Source organism: Suncus etruscus, chromosome 7 (genome assembly GCF_024139225.1).
Source record: "Suncus etruscus isolate mSunEtr1 chromosome 7, mSunEtr1.pri.cur, whole genome shotgun sequence".
In the NCBI taxonomy this organism is placed as follows: Eukaryota; Metazoa; Chordata; class Mammalia; order Eulipotyphla; family Soricidae; genus Suncus; species Suncus etruscus.
Genome location: NC_064854.1, coordinates 35,481,449 through 35,496,965, shown reverse-complemented (window position 1 = coordinate 35,496,965; position 15,517 = coordinate 35,481,449). Strand labels below are relative to the sequence as shown.

General features: G+C 37.3%; 1 protein-coding gene and 1 long non-coding RNA gene across 2 annotated transcripts in view; both read left to right on the top strand.

The window, feature by feature from the left end:
- LOC126013953 (uncharacterized) overlaps positions 1-15,517 on the top strand; it is a 252,752-nt gene that overhangs the window by 191,853 nt on the left and 45,382 nt on the right. The window lies entirely within an intron of this gene.
- The window catches only part of EPC1 (enhancer of polycomb homolog 1), a 66,192-nt gene that overhangs the window by 38,364 nt on the left and 12,311 nt on the right, over positions 1-15,517 (top strand). Inside the window, 10 exon segments of the mRNA XM_049777171.1 lie at positions 1,694-1,839; positions 3,156-3,362; positions 4,141-4,289; positions 5,371-5,530; positions 7,789-7,965; positions 8,050-8,097; positions 8,099-8,140; positions 8,547-8,695; positions 10,813-10,958; positions 15,271-15,276. Coding sequence (XP_049633128.1) covers positions 1,694-1,839; positions 3,156-3,362; positions 4,141-4,289; positions 5,371-5,530; positions 7,789-7,965; positions 8,050-8,097; positions 8,099-8,140; positions 8,547-8,695; positions 10,813-10,958; positions 15,271-15,276 — 1,230 coding nt within the window.

Below are 15,517 nucleotides of genomic sequence, written 5' to 3'. Positions count from 1 at the left end.
GTAGAGTTAGCACACAAGATGAAACATGTTACTATCTCTACAGAAAGAAGAAACACTCCCTTCAAGGAGCTTGACCATTATACTAATAATGAAAAATGTGTAAATTAGAAAGTATGTGCAAAAGATGGTACCAAGAGTGGTTAGAAGCCACTGTCCATAGAAAGTCATGAAAGGAATCCACAGCAGTTAAGACCCTCTTGAGTCTCAAAAGATTAAATCATTTGTAGGTAGACAGCCAGATATATGAAGACATGAATGCAGCACACTATATGAAATTTGATATTAATGGATTATAAAATATTTGAGTAGGCTAGGCTATTTTTTGAAAGGTTTTTTTAGACTTTAAGATGCTTAGTAGGAGAAAACAGAGAGACAAAATATGATATCAAGGGGCCGGAGAAATAGCATGAAGGTAAGGCGTTTGCCTTTCATGCAGAAGGTCATTGGTTCAAATCCCTGCATCCCACATGGTTTCCCGTGCCTGCCAGGATCGATTTCTGAGTATGGAGCCAGGAGCAACCCCTGAGTACTGTGTATATATATATATATATATATATATATATATATATATATATATATATATATATATATATATATTGATATCAAGCCATTGAATATTTTACTTGTGTTGTCAGCCTAGTTTAATTTGGGTAATTGAATGACATTTGTTAATATAGAGCAGTGGCTATTGCTGTTTTTTCCAAATCTTTGATGAGTCAGGCCTGTCACAAAACTTTATCACTTGGGTGCAGGGTAATAGGTGTAAGGTGTGCAGGAAGCTTCTTAGGAGCAGTAGCTTGTAGCACTTTAGCTTTAAATATTCATCCCTAAATATTTTTTGAAGTAATTTGATCTAGAATAGGAATTAGTCTAGTAAGAATCTTCTTTAAAACCTTATCTTTTTATGTGAAAAATGCTTGAAATTGCTATTATGTTACTTTGACCTTTTCAGAGAGTGTAGGGGTCATCTACACCCAGATGTAATCAGAGTTTACTCCTAGCTCTACTTGGGGGATCCTAGGGGGGACCAGGAATTGAACCCAGATCTGCTAATATGTAAGGCAATGCCCAAACTGTACTATTTCATTAGCCTTGTTACCATTTATTATTGTTGTTTGTTTTTGGTTTTTGCACCATACCTGGCAGAACTCAAGTTATTCCTGTCTTTGTGTTCACGAATCATTCCTACCATGTTCAGGGGACCATATGGGGTGCCGTATGCAAAACACCTTACTCGACTGTGCTATCATTCCAGCCCCTTGTTACCATTTTATTGTGTCGCTCAGGTGTTACTCCTTACTCTGCTCTCAAAAATCATTCCTAGCAGACTGGGGGGATACCATATTGGATGCCAGTCATCCAGCCCAAGTCTGTCCTAGATCGGCAAACGCCCTACTACTGTGCTATCACTCTAGCCCCTCCCCTGTTACCATTTTTTAAGCTGAAAAGTGACTTAGTTCGTAATTTGCTTTTTTTTTTTTTTTTATGGGGAAAATGGGTCACATTTTCTGCCTTTTATTACTTTATAATAGTAAGCATGGGAAAACTTAGACTGTGAGTCAGAAAGCAAAGACCCAAAAAGTCTTTCCTAGATCTTTAAAAAAATCTTGGTCTTGTTTTTATCTAGACATCTGTGAGAGATTTTGCCAGTGTATTCACACAGTAAATGATTGCTTATGGTTTCTTCTGTCAGCTTTTAGTTTGGATGCTGAGCAGCCTGATTATGATTTGGATTCTGAAGATGAAGTATTTGTGAATAAACTAAAAAAGAAAATGGACATCTGCCCATTACAGTTTGAAGAAATGATTGACCGTCTAGAAAAAGGCAGTGGTCAGCAGGTACAGCCGTGTGTGTGTGTGTGTGTGTGTGTGTGTGTGTGTGTTTTGTGTGAAAGATTGAGTGCCTCAGTCTTGATGGAAAGTTAAGTATGAATTTGTACTTCTTTACCTGCACATCACTAACCAGTATAATCTTGAGCAGTATGTTTTAACTTCTTGAACTTTAAGTGAAGGAAAATTAGATGCTCAAAAGGGCACACACATTTTTATAAACACAACATTATACCCACATAACCAGTAACCAGATTAAAGATTTGAGAATCTGTGCTCTATAATGTTAATCATGGTTTCTAATACATATAATTGCAACACTATACCCATCCCCAGAGTATCACTTTCCTCCACCCAGGATCCCAACGCCCAGCTCACTCAACTGCCTTCCCCACCTACCAACTCAGTTATGTGGATCAGTTCTCCCATTTTGTTCTCCTTTGGACCTTGCTGTGTTTAAGTCCAAGAGAGTGTTCTGACCAGACAAAATGAAATAGTGTTTGCATCCCAGAAGTCTTTTCTTGGGAAGGACTTTAATTAGTACACATCTTTTTTAGTTTTTGCGTCACACCCGGCGGTGCTCCGGGGTTACTCCTGGCTGTCTGCTCAGAAATAGCTCCTGGCAGGCACGGGGGACCATATGGGACACTGGGATTCGAACCAACCACCTTTGGTCCTGGATCGGCTGCTTGCAAGGCAAACGCCGCTGTGCTATCTCTCCGGGCCCTAATTAGTACACATCTTACATCTAAAAAGAAAAAGTTGAAAATACTTTCAACATGCTACTTGAGACAGAAAACAAGAAGTTAAGATACCACTTTCCTTTTGTTCGTCCTCAATAAATGCTAAATCAGGATCAGAGCTATAGTCCAGTGGGTAGGGGAGTTAGCCATGCCTGAGATTGACCATGATTCAATCCCCAGCATCTCATATGGTCCCCTAAACACCCATCAGGGGAGACTACAGGGCATGGCCCCAAAACAGAAATAAAATAAGCCAACAACAGAGACACAGTACTCATATTTCTGTTTGATAAAAAATATTGTGCTTCATGGAAGGATAGGTAAAAACTGCAAGAGGAGTGGATTAATTATGAAGAAAATCTTTGAGTTTAAATTTTTCTCTGCCTCGCTGTCCTAATCTGTATAATTTGTATCATCTTCTAAGATTATTGTGAAAAAGTAATGTGTATAAATCATCTAGCCCAGTCATATAATATTTTGATTATTGACATTTTAATTTAGACCTTTTGATTAATTTATTTTAATTTAATCTTTTTGACTCTGTGTATTATATGAAAAATGACGTACTGATTTTACATTCAGCCAGTCAGTCTGCAGGAAGCCAAACTACTGCTAAAAGAAGATGATGAACTAATTAGAGAAGTTTATGAATACTGGATTAAAAAGAGAAAAAACTGTCGAGGGCCATCTCTTATTCCATCTGTAAAACAAGAGAAGCGAGATGGTTCCAGCACAAATGATCCTTATGTGGCTTTTAGAAGACGTACTGAAAAGATGCAAACTCGAAAAGTAAGTGAAATCTGAGAAGTTTCTAAATATTTATAGGTAGGAGTATCACTGCACTCAGGCTCTGCACGCAGGAATCACTCCTAGCAATGCTCAGAGTATGTACCATATGGGATACAGAGATTGAACCTGTCAGCCGTATGCAGGACAGACATCCTACTTGTAGTGTTATCATTTCAGTTCTATTCTGGATGTATTTTAATAGCAATTTAAATCTTGGTTTTTGTTGTCTTTTTACTTGTTTTTGCTATTTTGGGGCTACACGTGGTGGTCCTGGGTTACTCCTGGCTCTACACTCAGGAATCATTCCTGGCAGTGCTCAAGATGATGGGGGGGGGTTGAACCCAGGTTGGTCACTTATTGGGCTGATGCCCTAAACACTGTGCTATTGCCCCAGTCCCTTTTAATTTAAAATGTGCACACAAAATTGACTTACTGGTGAATTAAGCACCCTGTCAGTGTCGTCTTTAACACATTGATGCTGGTGCATACTGCCAGTGTGTAACACTTAGATTCCATACCAGACAGACAGTACCAACAGAAATGGTTGTTATTGCCAAAATTCCATTTCAATTTGTTACCACCTGACAAAGTGGAGCACTATTGATGAAGCTGCCAATGCTGAGAAACTGATAGGAAATTCCAGTGATGGAGCCTGGCTAGCATCAGCATGTTAATATCTAATCTAGATTCAAACATATACAAAATACATCATTAACTATTTAACTATGCTTAAATGTTAGAAATGTTTATTAACATTAAACAACTTTGTGTTTTACAGAATCGCAAAAATGATGAAGCCTCTTATGAAAAAATGCTTAAGCTGCGTCGAGATCTAAGCCGGGCTGTTACTATTCTAGAAATGATAAAAAGAAGAGAAAAGAGTAAAAGAGAGCTATTGCACTTAACACTGGAAATTATGGAAAAAAGGTAGCTATTTTAATAATATTTAGAAGTACTGTGAGCATTTTGTATTATTGTGTTAAAATATTTTATAAACAGTTACATAGATAGATAGATAGATAGATAGATAGATAGATAGATAGATAGATAGATAGCTAGATAGATAGCTAGATAGATAGATATTTGTGTGTGTGTGTGTGTGTGGTTTTTGGGTCACACCCGGCAGTGCTCAGGGGTTACTCCTGGCTCCATGCCCAGAAATTGCTCCTGGCAGGCACAGGGGACCATATGGGACGCTGGGATTTGAACCGATGACCTCCTGCAAACACCTTACCTCCATGCTATCTCTCCAGCCCCAACAGTTATAATTTTATACTTGTTTTCTTGTATTTTTTAAAAGTGACTGGGATCAGTAAATTTGTGAGGTATGAGGCTGGGGGGAAATTCATATTCTTTTTTTTTTTTTTTTTTTTTTTTGGTTTTGGTTTTTGGGTCACACCCAGCAGCGCTCAGGGGTTACTCCTGGCTTCGTGCTCAGAAATCTCTCCTGGCAGGCTCAGGGGATCATATGGGATGCCAGGATTTGAACCACCAACCTTCTGCATGCAAGGCAAATGCACTACCTCTATGCTATCTCTCCAGCCTCAAGATTCATATTCTTAATGCTCAACTATTTAACAAAAATCATGAAAACTTGGAGCCTCACATTCTTGTTTTCTTGTCCCTATCTCAAAATTTGTGTTATTAATAATTGAGCTATATTCAGAAAATTAGTTAAATAGCATATTCAGTTTCAATTAGGCAGACATTTCTCCAGCGCCATTTTAGACATAGATTAACTGTCATCAAAAACTAAGCTAAAATTCAAGAGAAAAAAAGGTTTCTCCACATACTTCTTTCCTTCCAGGTAAACTATAAGCCAAGAGATAGAGGAAGAAACAAAAATTTTTATATAATCGTATTTAAATAAGCATTCAGAAGTAATCAAAGTTTTGCTATAACTTTCAGTTTAATTATTATCTATGCCTGTTATTAATAGTTATTAATAGTCCTAAGGAATCACTACTTATGAAAATTCTTAAACTACATTTTTTTAATATAATTTCAGATATAATTTGGGTGACTACAATGGAGAGATCCTATCTGAGGTCATGGCACAGAGACAACCTATGAAACCTACTTATGCCATCCCCATCATCCCTATTACTAATAGCAGTCAATTTAAACATCAGGAATCAATGGATGTGAAGGAATTCAAAGTTAATAAGGTGATAAAAGTTTCTGTAATGGTAGTTGATTGTATATTTAGGATTGTTGAAAAAAGAAACCCTTGTAAAACCTTGATGGTTTTGGCTTTTACAAGGAAAACAAATGTGTGATTACTTTTATTTTTCTTAGTTTTTGTTTGTTTGTTTTTTTTTTCTTTAAATAAATTGGGGGATATGGGGGTTGCACGCTGCTGACCTGGGTTCAATCCCCAGCATCCCATATAGTCCCTCAAGTACTCCCAGGAGTGATGCCTGAGTACAGAGCTAGGAGTAACAAACCCCTGAGCATAGCTGGATTTGATAACATCCAAAAACTGGATGGATGGAGATGGATGGGTAGAGGGGAGGGAGTGACAGACGGATGAACAATCGGATGGACAGATGGATATGGAAGGATATGGATAATGGATGAATGTTTTGTTACTTTGTTTGATAAAAGGAATATTTTGTTGTAGGATAATAAAGTGCTTCCAGTGGTGGGTTTTTATTATTTTATACAGAGGTTTGGGGAAACATTGTATGTTTCTTTATAGGATGAGTTTATCGTTGTTATTTTTTGGGGGGGGGTTTGTTTTTTTGGGCCACACCTGTTTGACGTTCAGGGGTTACTCCTGGCTATGCACTCAGAAATCACCCCTGGCTTGGGGGGACCATATGGGATGCCGAGGGATTGAACCACGGTCTGTCCTATGCTAGCGCTTGCAAGGCAGACACCTTACCTCTAGCACCACCTTCCCGGCCTGAGTTTATCGTTTTTTTAATCTGTGAGCATTTCAGTAGGAGGAATACTTTATAAATACAAATTTTTGACAGATTAGCCTTTAAACAGAAGCTTCACAACAACTCTAAATTGTCAGCTTTGACTGGGGTAGTGTTTAGCTTAGGGGACCATATGTGATGCCGGGAACTTGAACCAGGGTCATGGCTGCAACAGCCACATGTAAGGCAAATGCCTCACCTGTACTATTGTCAGCCCCTTTTCCTCTTGTATTTTTCTCTGTATATCCTAGAAAGTGCTTTATTTTAATTTTAGTTCCAAACCAGAATAGTTATTAAAGGCCTTAGTATTTTGACAGTTTTGATTGTAGTTAAGTATTGGTTTTTGGGCCACACCCAGTGACACTCGGGGATTATTCCTAGCTATGTGCTCAGAAATCGCTCTGGAGAATCGAACCACACAAACGCCTTATCGCTTCGCCATCGCTCCAGCCCCCAGGCATCATATTTTTCTATAATCTGCCCATAGCATTTTTATATAATCTTGCTATTTGCCTCAATGGGTTTTTTTCCCCCACAACTAATAACATTTTTGTCCCTGTGATTCTTGCTTATTCTTACACATAAAAATACTTAATTTAACCTAAAAAAAAAACTGAATTTATTCTTTGCCGTTACTTATGTGTAATTTTTGTATGTGCTGTATCCCATTAATTCACTTTTGCCCTTGTATTTTAACTTGTTTATCGTGAATTTATATTTTACCTTCTAAAACTACTCAAAATTACTGTCACAGAAACCTTTTCATAGTTCTTTTTAGTTAATCTTTGACTTTTTTATTTTGATAATACTTCATATTACAGCTCATTTTCCACTATGTTGGCAGTCTCGGTATTTTGTTTTCTGTTTATGTAAAACTGCTTTCATTTATATTTTCTCACCTTTTGGATATGGGCGGTATTCATGATGTTCAATAAGATTTTTTAGTTTAATTTCAGCCTTTCCTCTTATTAATTAGAGGAATAATAAGCCTTTTCTCTTGTTAATTAGAATAAAGACTTCCTCTCTCAGAAGTTTCATAGAAAGTTTAGAAAATATGGCAACTAGCTTTACATAATAATTACACAATAACTTACATTTACTAATAATAACTTGAGGGGCCCGAAAGATAGCGCTGCAGTAGATCATTTGCCTTGCACTTGGCCAAGCCTGGCGGACTCGGCTTTGATTCCTGGCATCCCATATGGTCCCCCGAGCCAGCCAGGAGTGACTTCTGAGCACAGAGCCAGGAGTAACCCCTGAGCACTACCGGGTGTAAACCAGAAACCAAAAAAAAACTGAGTAACTTGCACATTGTTATATGTGCATTGTAGGAAGATACTTATGATCTTAGAAATGTCTAAAATATATTAACAAAATGATACCGTAAGTCATATCCTAAGTAAAAGCAAATACCTTCACTTATAGGGAGTGACTTTCCTAGTAACCAGGCTTATTGAAGATATTTTCTACTATTTAATTAATTCATGATTTTATTGCAGCAAGATAAAGCTGATCTTATCCGACCGAAACGTAAATATGAAAAGAAGCCCAAAGTCTTACCATCGTCTGCTGCTGCTGCTACTCAACAGACGAGTCCTGCCGCACTGCCAGTCTTTAATGCTAAAGACTTAAATCAGTATGACTTTCCCAGCTCAGATGAAGAACCACTTTCCCAGGTAAATGATAAGAATTTCCTAGGAAGATGGAGGAGGAATGTAGGGAAAGTCATATGTTTTAACACACTTGATTTTTATTTAAAGGTTTTATCTGGCTCTTCAGAAGCTGAGGAAGAGAATGATCCCGATGGTTCCATTTGCTTTTCGTAGGAAAGCAGGCTGTCAGTACTATGCTGTGAGTATTATGCCCTCTTATATCTCTGTTGTGGGCATCTCCAGTGGTAGTTGGGGGTGCTGTTGGTGGTAATTGGTCCCACCCAGCCATTGCTGTCCTAACAGCTCAATTCTTGGGCCCTGGGGCTCAAGGCCATCTAGTAAAGCATATATTTCAGCTTATCTTTTAAACAGCAGCCTATTTGTCTATTTTCAAAAAAAATTTCAAGAGGATGTGGGACTGAACAACATTTAGCTATGTCCAGGACTCTGCTCAGCAGTCACTCCTAGTGGTGCTCAGAGCACTCTGTGTGGTACAAGGGGTGGAATTTGTGCAGGCCATGTACAAGGCAGGAGCCTTCCCCACAGTACTATCTCTTCTTAGTTACTTTTAACTAACAAAATAATCTGAATTTTCTTTTTTTAAGCCTCACTTAGACCAAACTGGCAATTGGCCTTGGACTAGTCCTAAAGATGGAGGATTAGGAGATGTTCGATATAGATACTGCTTAACTACCCTCACCGTACCCCAAAGCTGTATTGGATTTGCACGAAGACGGGTTGGGCGTGGTGGAAGGTAAAATGTTTCTGTATTCTCAGCATGAAAATATTTTAGGCAGTCGGACAATCTGAAATTTAAAGAAATAGCTCATATGTTTCCATTTGCTAGTTTTCTTTTATAAACTAAAATATTTTTTTACCAATTTATTAGCTGGGTTCCCCTATGACCATAATAACTGGCATCTTGAATGGACCTGGCTTTCTTCAATGAATCAAAACTTCAGGTCTAATCTAGGAATAGAGTTCTTTGAAAAAGAGAGCTATGTGAAAGCAACTATAAATCATGATTGCATAATGGTATTAACTTAAAGAAACTAAAGTGTTTTCATGAATTCTGGGAGGTAGTGGAAGAAAGTATTAAAGTACACTGAAAAAGTCATTTAGCAGCTAACAATGTTTGACTTATCCTTGAAAGGGCTATCTGGTCCATGGATAACATGACCTTTGCATTCTAGTTTGTTATGATCTAATGGCTCTTTTTTTTTTTTTTTTTTTTTTTTTTTTTTTTTGCTCCCTCACACTTTTTGTTTTGTTTTGTTTTTTACTTCATAGAATTTCTTAATACTTCAGATGCCTTTATATGAAAAGTTGCGAGGGGATAGAGAAGGAATTGCAAAAAAAGATAACAAATTGTTTTCAAGGAAAAACATGGGTTTAACTTTTGATAAAGACTTATATACATGTATTTCTTTTCCCCTTTATGAGTTTTAATTTTCTGTTCATAATAAATTTTATTTTATTTTATTTATTTAATTTTTTTTTTTTTGGTTTTTTTGTTTGTTTGTTTTTGGGCCACACCCGGCGGTGCTCAGGGGTTACTCCTGGCTGTCTGCTCAGAAATAGCTCCTGGCAGGCACGGGGGGGACCATATGTGACAACCGGGATTCGAACCAACCACCTTTGATCCTGGATCAGCTGCTTGCAAGGCAAACGCCTCTGTGCTATCTCTCCGGGCCCTCATAATAAATTTTTTTGTTTTTTTGTTTTTTGTTTTTTGTTTTGTTTTTTGGGCCACACCCGTTTGACGCTCAGGGGTTACTCCTGGCTATGTGCTCAGAAATCGCCCCTGGCTTGGGGGAGACCATATGGGACGCCGGGGGGGATCGAACCGCGGTCCTGATCCTTGGCTAGCGTTTGCAAGGCAGACACCTTACTTCCAGCGCCACCTACCCGGCCCCATCATAATAAATTTTAATGGTATAAAATATCCCACAAATGCTTGCCCTTTCCAATTTGTGTTCTCCTCCTGTGAACATGTATTTATGCTTGTTTCTTCCACTCTGGAGAGTGTACATGTAAGCTCAACATGTATATATCTTTCTCTCCCTTTACATCTTTCTCAATAAATTCAGTTTTAAAAATAACTCTTCACCCCCTCCCTCCCTCTCCTCTTTTCCCTCTCATCTCATACATTTCATACATCTTTTGACTGCTTTTCACCTCCAGTCCCTCCAGTTCCCTCTCCCTCCCCCCCCAAAAAAAAAGATGCTTAAAAAGAAAAAGGTTAGGAGATGGCTCCTTAGTACACAATGGGTAGGGTGTTTGCCTTGCACACAGCCAATCTGTGTTTGATCCCTGGCATCCTTTAAGTCCATCTCTCCTCTCTCACCACTCCCTGCCAGGAGTGTTTCCCTATACACTGCTGGGGTATGGCCCAAAATTAAAAAACAGAGAGAAAAAGAAAGATGTTAGCATTTATGGAGTGTTTCAGTACTTTAAAATGAAAAGAGGTGCTTTTTTTTTTTTTAATTAGAAAAGCAATGTCATATGTTGGTGTCACTAACATTGGGTTAGAAACAACACATAGAGTTTTTTAGACTTTCATTGGTAAAAATGAGTAGTGGTATGTGCTAATTGTTGCTGTTTTTGTTTTGTTTCTTGTTTTTATTTCATTTTTAAATAGTATGTGTTTTTAGGTGTATCACTTGATTTTTCATCATGACCATTATCAAGTAAAAGATCCCTTTATCGAAATTAAGGTTTTTAGCTTATGTAGACAAATACCGTAATGATATCTATAGCCCTTAGATATTCTGTATTCAATTCTAGAGATTGTGCAAGAAAAAGAAAGATGTTTTCATATACTATCTGACTAGCTAATTTTACAAATGTTTCCTACCTTATTTTTAATAGGGTCTTACTGGACAGAGCTCACTCGGACTATGACAGTATGTTTCGCCATCTGGATTTGGAAACGCTTTCTTTACCGCAACATTCTCCAGTCAATCAGTTTGCCAATACCTCAGAAACAAATACCTCGGACAAATCTTTCCTCTAAAGTACCTCAGTCAAATATTAGTCAATATCAAAATCATGTAGAGATGGCGGCATTTTAGGCCTCGGACACCATCCCTACATGACAGTGACAATGATGAACTCTCCTGTAGGAAAAGTATATAAGAGTATAAATCGAAACAGGAACAGCACAACCTGGGACCCAGACATGCAGTACCTCTACACAAAGTAAAAAGTAGCAGTGGTTTCAGCACACTTCGGTATGTTTATTTGTTATGATTTACATTTCTGTAAAAATGTCTGATGTCGTTTCTTATTTAAGCATGTGGCCTATTGTCTTTATTTCTCTCAAGATAGTTTTTGAAGAACTTAAATTTGAAAATTTATTTGAATATTATAGCTATAGTATTCATTAGGCATTTTTATTAAAACATACCCATATTCAGAGATGTTTTTTGTAATTATTTAATGTATGACAATTGTTTTCTGAATGCATTTCATGGACCATGAATTGTTACTGTTCTGGGCTTGGATGTGCCTCGGCTCTCTTTCAGTTGCTTAAAAGCAGATCGGCCAGTGTATAAATTATACAAAGCCTTATTTGTTGAAAATAATTCAGAATGTTTTATGAGAGAAACTGATTTTTCAGAGAATAATATTTAATCTAAAGCAATAATTTGGAAATATTCTTAGATACTTTTGTTTGTCTTATGGCTGTTTTATAAAATGTGCCTAAAATCTTTTAGTTAATATTTTAAAGCTTTAGCTTCTGTTTCAGAACACAAATCTGTACTATTTGAGATATGTAAATTGTAGTATTCATTTAAAAATTATGTGAGAGCTCGGGGATAACTTTAGCAGTCAGGGGTGCATGCTTGTACTGGGTCAGAGTTTTATGCTTGGGCACCCACATGTTTCCTTGAGCAAGATTAGGTGTAGACCTGTAAAATCCAAGCAGCTTCATGTCCTCCTGGACCTGGTAGTTAACTACCCAGCTGGATCATCATCAGGAGTATGCCCTGTCACCCCAAATTTATTGTTTGGGCCTAAAAACATAGCTTAGGTGGGTAGAGCAAATTCCTAGCATAGAACATAGAAGACTTGTATTTCTGTGAAATACAAATCTGTCATCTCAAAAGAAAATTTCACATTTTCAGGAAATACTCAGCACATTTCAGAAAATATCTTCTAGTCTAAATTATTTTAAGTTTTACATAATGGATATATTGCACTTTAAAATTTTTGGCATAAAATCTGTGACAGTTATGTGATGAAAATACTATATTCTGTTTCTCTAAAATAAAAAAAAAAGAAATCTTTTTTTCTTCTTAAAGGAAGAATCGTAAAGGTTTTGTTTTATACATAGTGTAGAAATTTTGAAGATACATGTCTTCCTGATAAAGTTATATTAAGATTAAACAAATTTCTTTGAAACTATTTGTTAGATAATTGGTATGCCATTTTCTGTATAATGCTGAGGATGCTGGACCACATTAAGAGGTGCATAGGAACTATTCCTGCGCTTTCTGCTTAGGAGGCAAATTCTAATGGTGTTCAGGGATTTGACCATGGAGCTAAGACCTGAGCCAGACTGCAAGTTAGGCCAGTGCCTTAACCATGCACTATCAGCCCCTCAGACCTCATTCAATCTCTACTCCTTAAAAATAGAGTAGATCAAGTTAAGAGTGAATAACGAGGCAATGATTTGGGGAAACTCCCCAGTAGTGCTCAGTGGCAGGGACCAATAAACCATACTGAACCTTCGTGTGCAGCAGTGCTGAGGGTCTTCCACGGGATAAGCCTCAGCAGCATTCTGTGGATAATGGGTTGTGCCAGGATGGTGTTTCAGTCCTTTGAGCTATTTCCCTGGTTATACTAAATGATTTCTTTTTAAGTAAATTATTGTTCTATACTAGAGTTAGTTTTGGTATGAGAAAACTTACTTTTAAAAGGTAAACATAGGGCCACGGTAGAGATTAGCACTAGCAGCACTTTGCCTTGCCCAGCATCCAATCCAGGACCAAAGGTGGTATGGTTCGAATCCCCAGTGTCCCATATGGTCCCCCGTGGCTGCCAGGAGCTATTTCTGAGCAGACAGCCAGGAATATAACCCCTTGAGCACCGCCGGGGTGTGGCCCAAAAACCAAAAAAAAAAAAAAAGTATTACTGTGAAAGATTTGTAATTCACTTTGGTTACAATAAAAATTTAAAAAATAATAAAATAAAAAGTAAACATAAAAAATATCAAAAGTTTTATATGGGACCAAGCAAATAAGTACACGTGGGTTAGACATATACCTGAAATGAACTGACCCCGAGTATCAACCCCCAGACCTCATCTGATTCCTGAGCATCTCAAGGAGGTGATCCATGAGAACAGAGCTGAGAGTAAGCCCCTAATCACTGCTAAGTGTGCCCTTAAAAAAAGTATCTGAAAAAAAAAATCATCTTAGTAATTGTATATTGTGTAATTTTCCTTTTAGAATTCTTTCTCTTCCCTGTATATGGCACATGTTTCAAAGAATGGGTTCTGCCAGGGTTTTTTTGTTTTTTTTTTTTCTGCTTTTAATTTTCCTTTAAGTTTTACTAGATTTTTCTGCTATTCTTAGAAACTAGATTCCTAGGGATTAAGCTAGAGTAACACTTTATAGTCTTTCTTGTGAATATTTCAGAAATCTAAAGATGTTTTCTTCTTCATTGTACTTTAACAGTGTGGTATTGTGGATTACTATTATCATAGGTGCAATTAACTTGAATTAACTGTAAACCAATGGAGGAAAAAAATCAAAATGTGTGTTCAGGGGCCCGAGAGAGATAGCTGGAAGGTAAGGCGTTTTGCCTCTTGCATGCAGAAGGATGATAGTTCAAATCCCGGCATCCCATATGGGCTCCCGAGCCTGCCCAGAAGTAATCCCTGAGCGCCTGCCGGGTGTGACCCCCCAAGAAAATGTTGTGTTCAGTAAATAGATAGGACTCTAAATACAACTTGAAAGAGTACCTTCTCCAGACTCTCTGGAGAGAGGATGAAATCAAAATATTGTTCATGATTATTGCTCTTTATTTTTATTGATTATTGTTCTTTATTTATCCTCTGCATTGCTGCTTTTAAGTCCTACATTAAAGAATCTTTCTTTGAAAAAAAAAACTTTTTTGGGGGCCAGAGGGAATAGTACAGCAGGTAGGGCATTTGTCATGCCTGCAGCTGACCTAACTTGATCCCCAACTCCCCATTTGGTCTCCCAAGCACTTCCAGGAGTGATTCCGAGTGTAGAGCCAGTAGTAATCCTCTGAGCATTTGCCAGGGTGCCCACCCCCCCTACATACAAACAAAAATAAATAAATATAAAATCTTAACTTCATTAGTGTAATTCTAGTTTTAAAGGTAGTCCCTGGGGTTTTTTGGTGGTGGTTTTTAAAAAAGTAATGAATTCCTAATACAAACAAACTTACCATTTCACTGACAACCACAGAAACTGGTATAGGCTGATGCCAGAGTTAAAAAATATTATACTGGACTACTAGAAAGAAAATGGGCCGTTTTTACTGACTTTTTAAATATAAAAGTCAATTATCTGATTCAAATTTTTAACCATTGTAAGTCAAGTGCTTGATTGCCTCATTAGTATGTGCTTTTTTTATTTAGCCATTTTATTTATCTTGTTTTCAAAATTGATGTTTCATAATTGTTGCATAGCAAATGAAAGGCGTTCTCAAAATTTTTTTCCTTTTCTGAATTATCATAGGTGCCTGTTTATTCCATACGTTTAAATAAGGAATAGTAGAAGAGTCTGTCAGAAAGCCCATTACGGGTATTCAGAATCTCTTTTCTTTCTTTTTTATTTTTGCTTACCTACTGTTTTTTGCTGTTTACATAGCTTTTTTGGCCTTAAGCTGATTAGAAAAGCAGATTCAAGAGTGCTTAATTCTCTGGATTCTATACTTCTCTACAAGAGAATAATACATGTTGAAGAATTTAGAAAGGACTATTATATATTGTATTTAGAACTTTTATCTATTTATTTTGGTTTTTGGATCACACCCAGGGGGGGTTACTCTTGGCTCTACGCTCAGAAATCACTCGTAGCAGGCTCAGGGGAACATATGGGATGCTGGGATTCGAACCACCGTCCTTCTGCATGCAAGGCAAATGCCCTATCGGGCCCCTGTATTTAGAACTTTTTAAAGCTAGCTTCTCTAATATTCAAGGATAATTGCTGCTTTTTGCTTTTTTTGTGTGCTTTGAGAATACAAAGCAGTGCTCAGGGTCACTTTCTGCATCTGTGTTCAGGGATCTCTCCCTGGCTGGACTGCGAGTACCATACAGGGTTTTGGCCATATTGGGAATTGAATCTATAGGCTTGAGTGCAAGGCCTTACCTGCTATACATGATCTGGCCCCTCTTGAGGATAAATTGTTATTTTAAATAATCTATAATTATTACATTGTTTTGATATTGTCCAAATAACAATTTACAGTTTTTTATTACTATGTATTTGCATGTGTTTGGGGATATTATGACAGGAATTAATAGCTATTTTTCATAATTAAAAAAGAACTCTTAATTCAGAAAGACTGAAAACTATATTTAAAACCACAATTATAT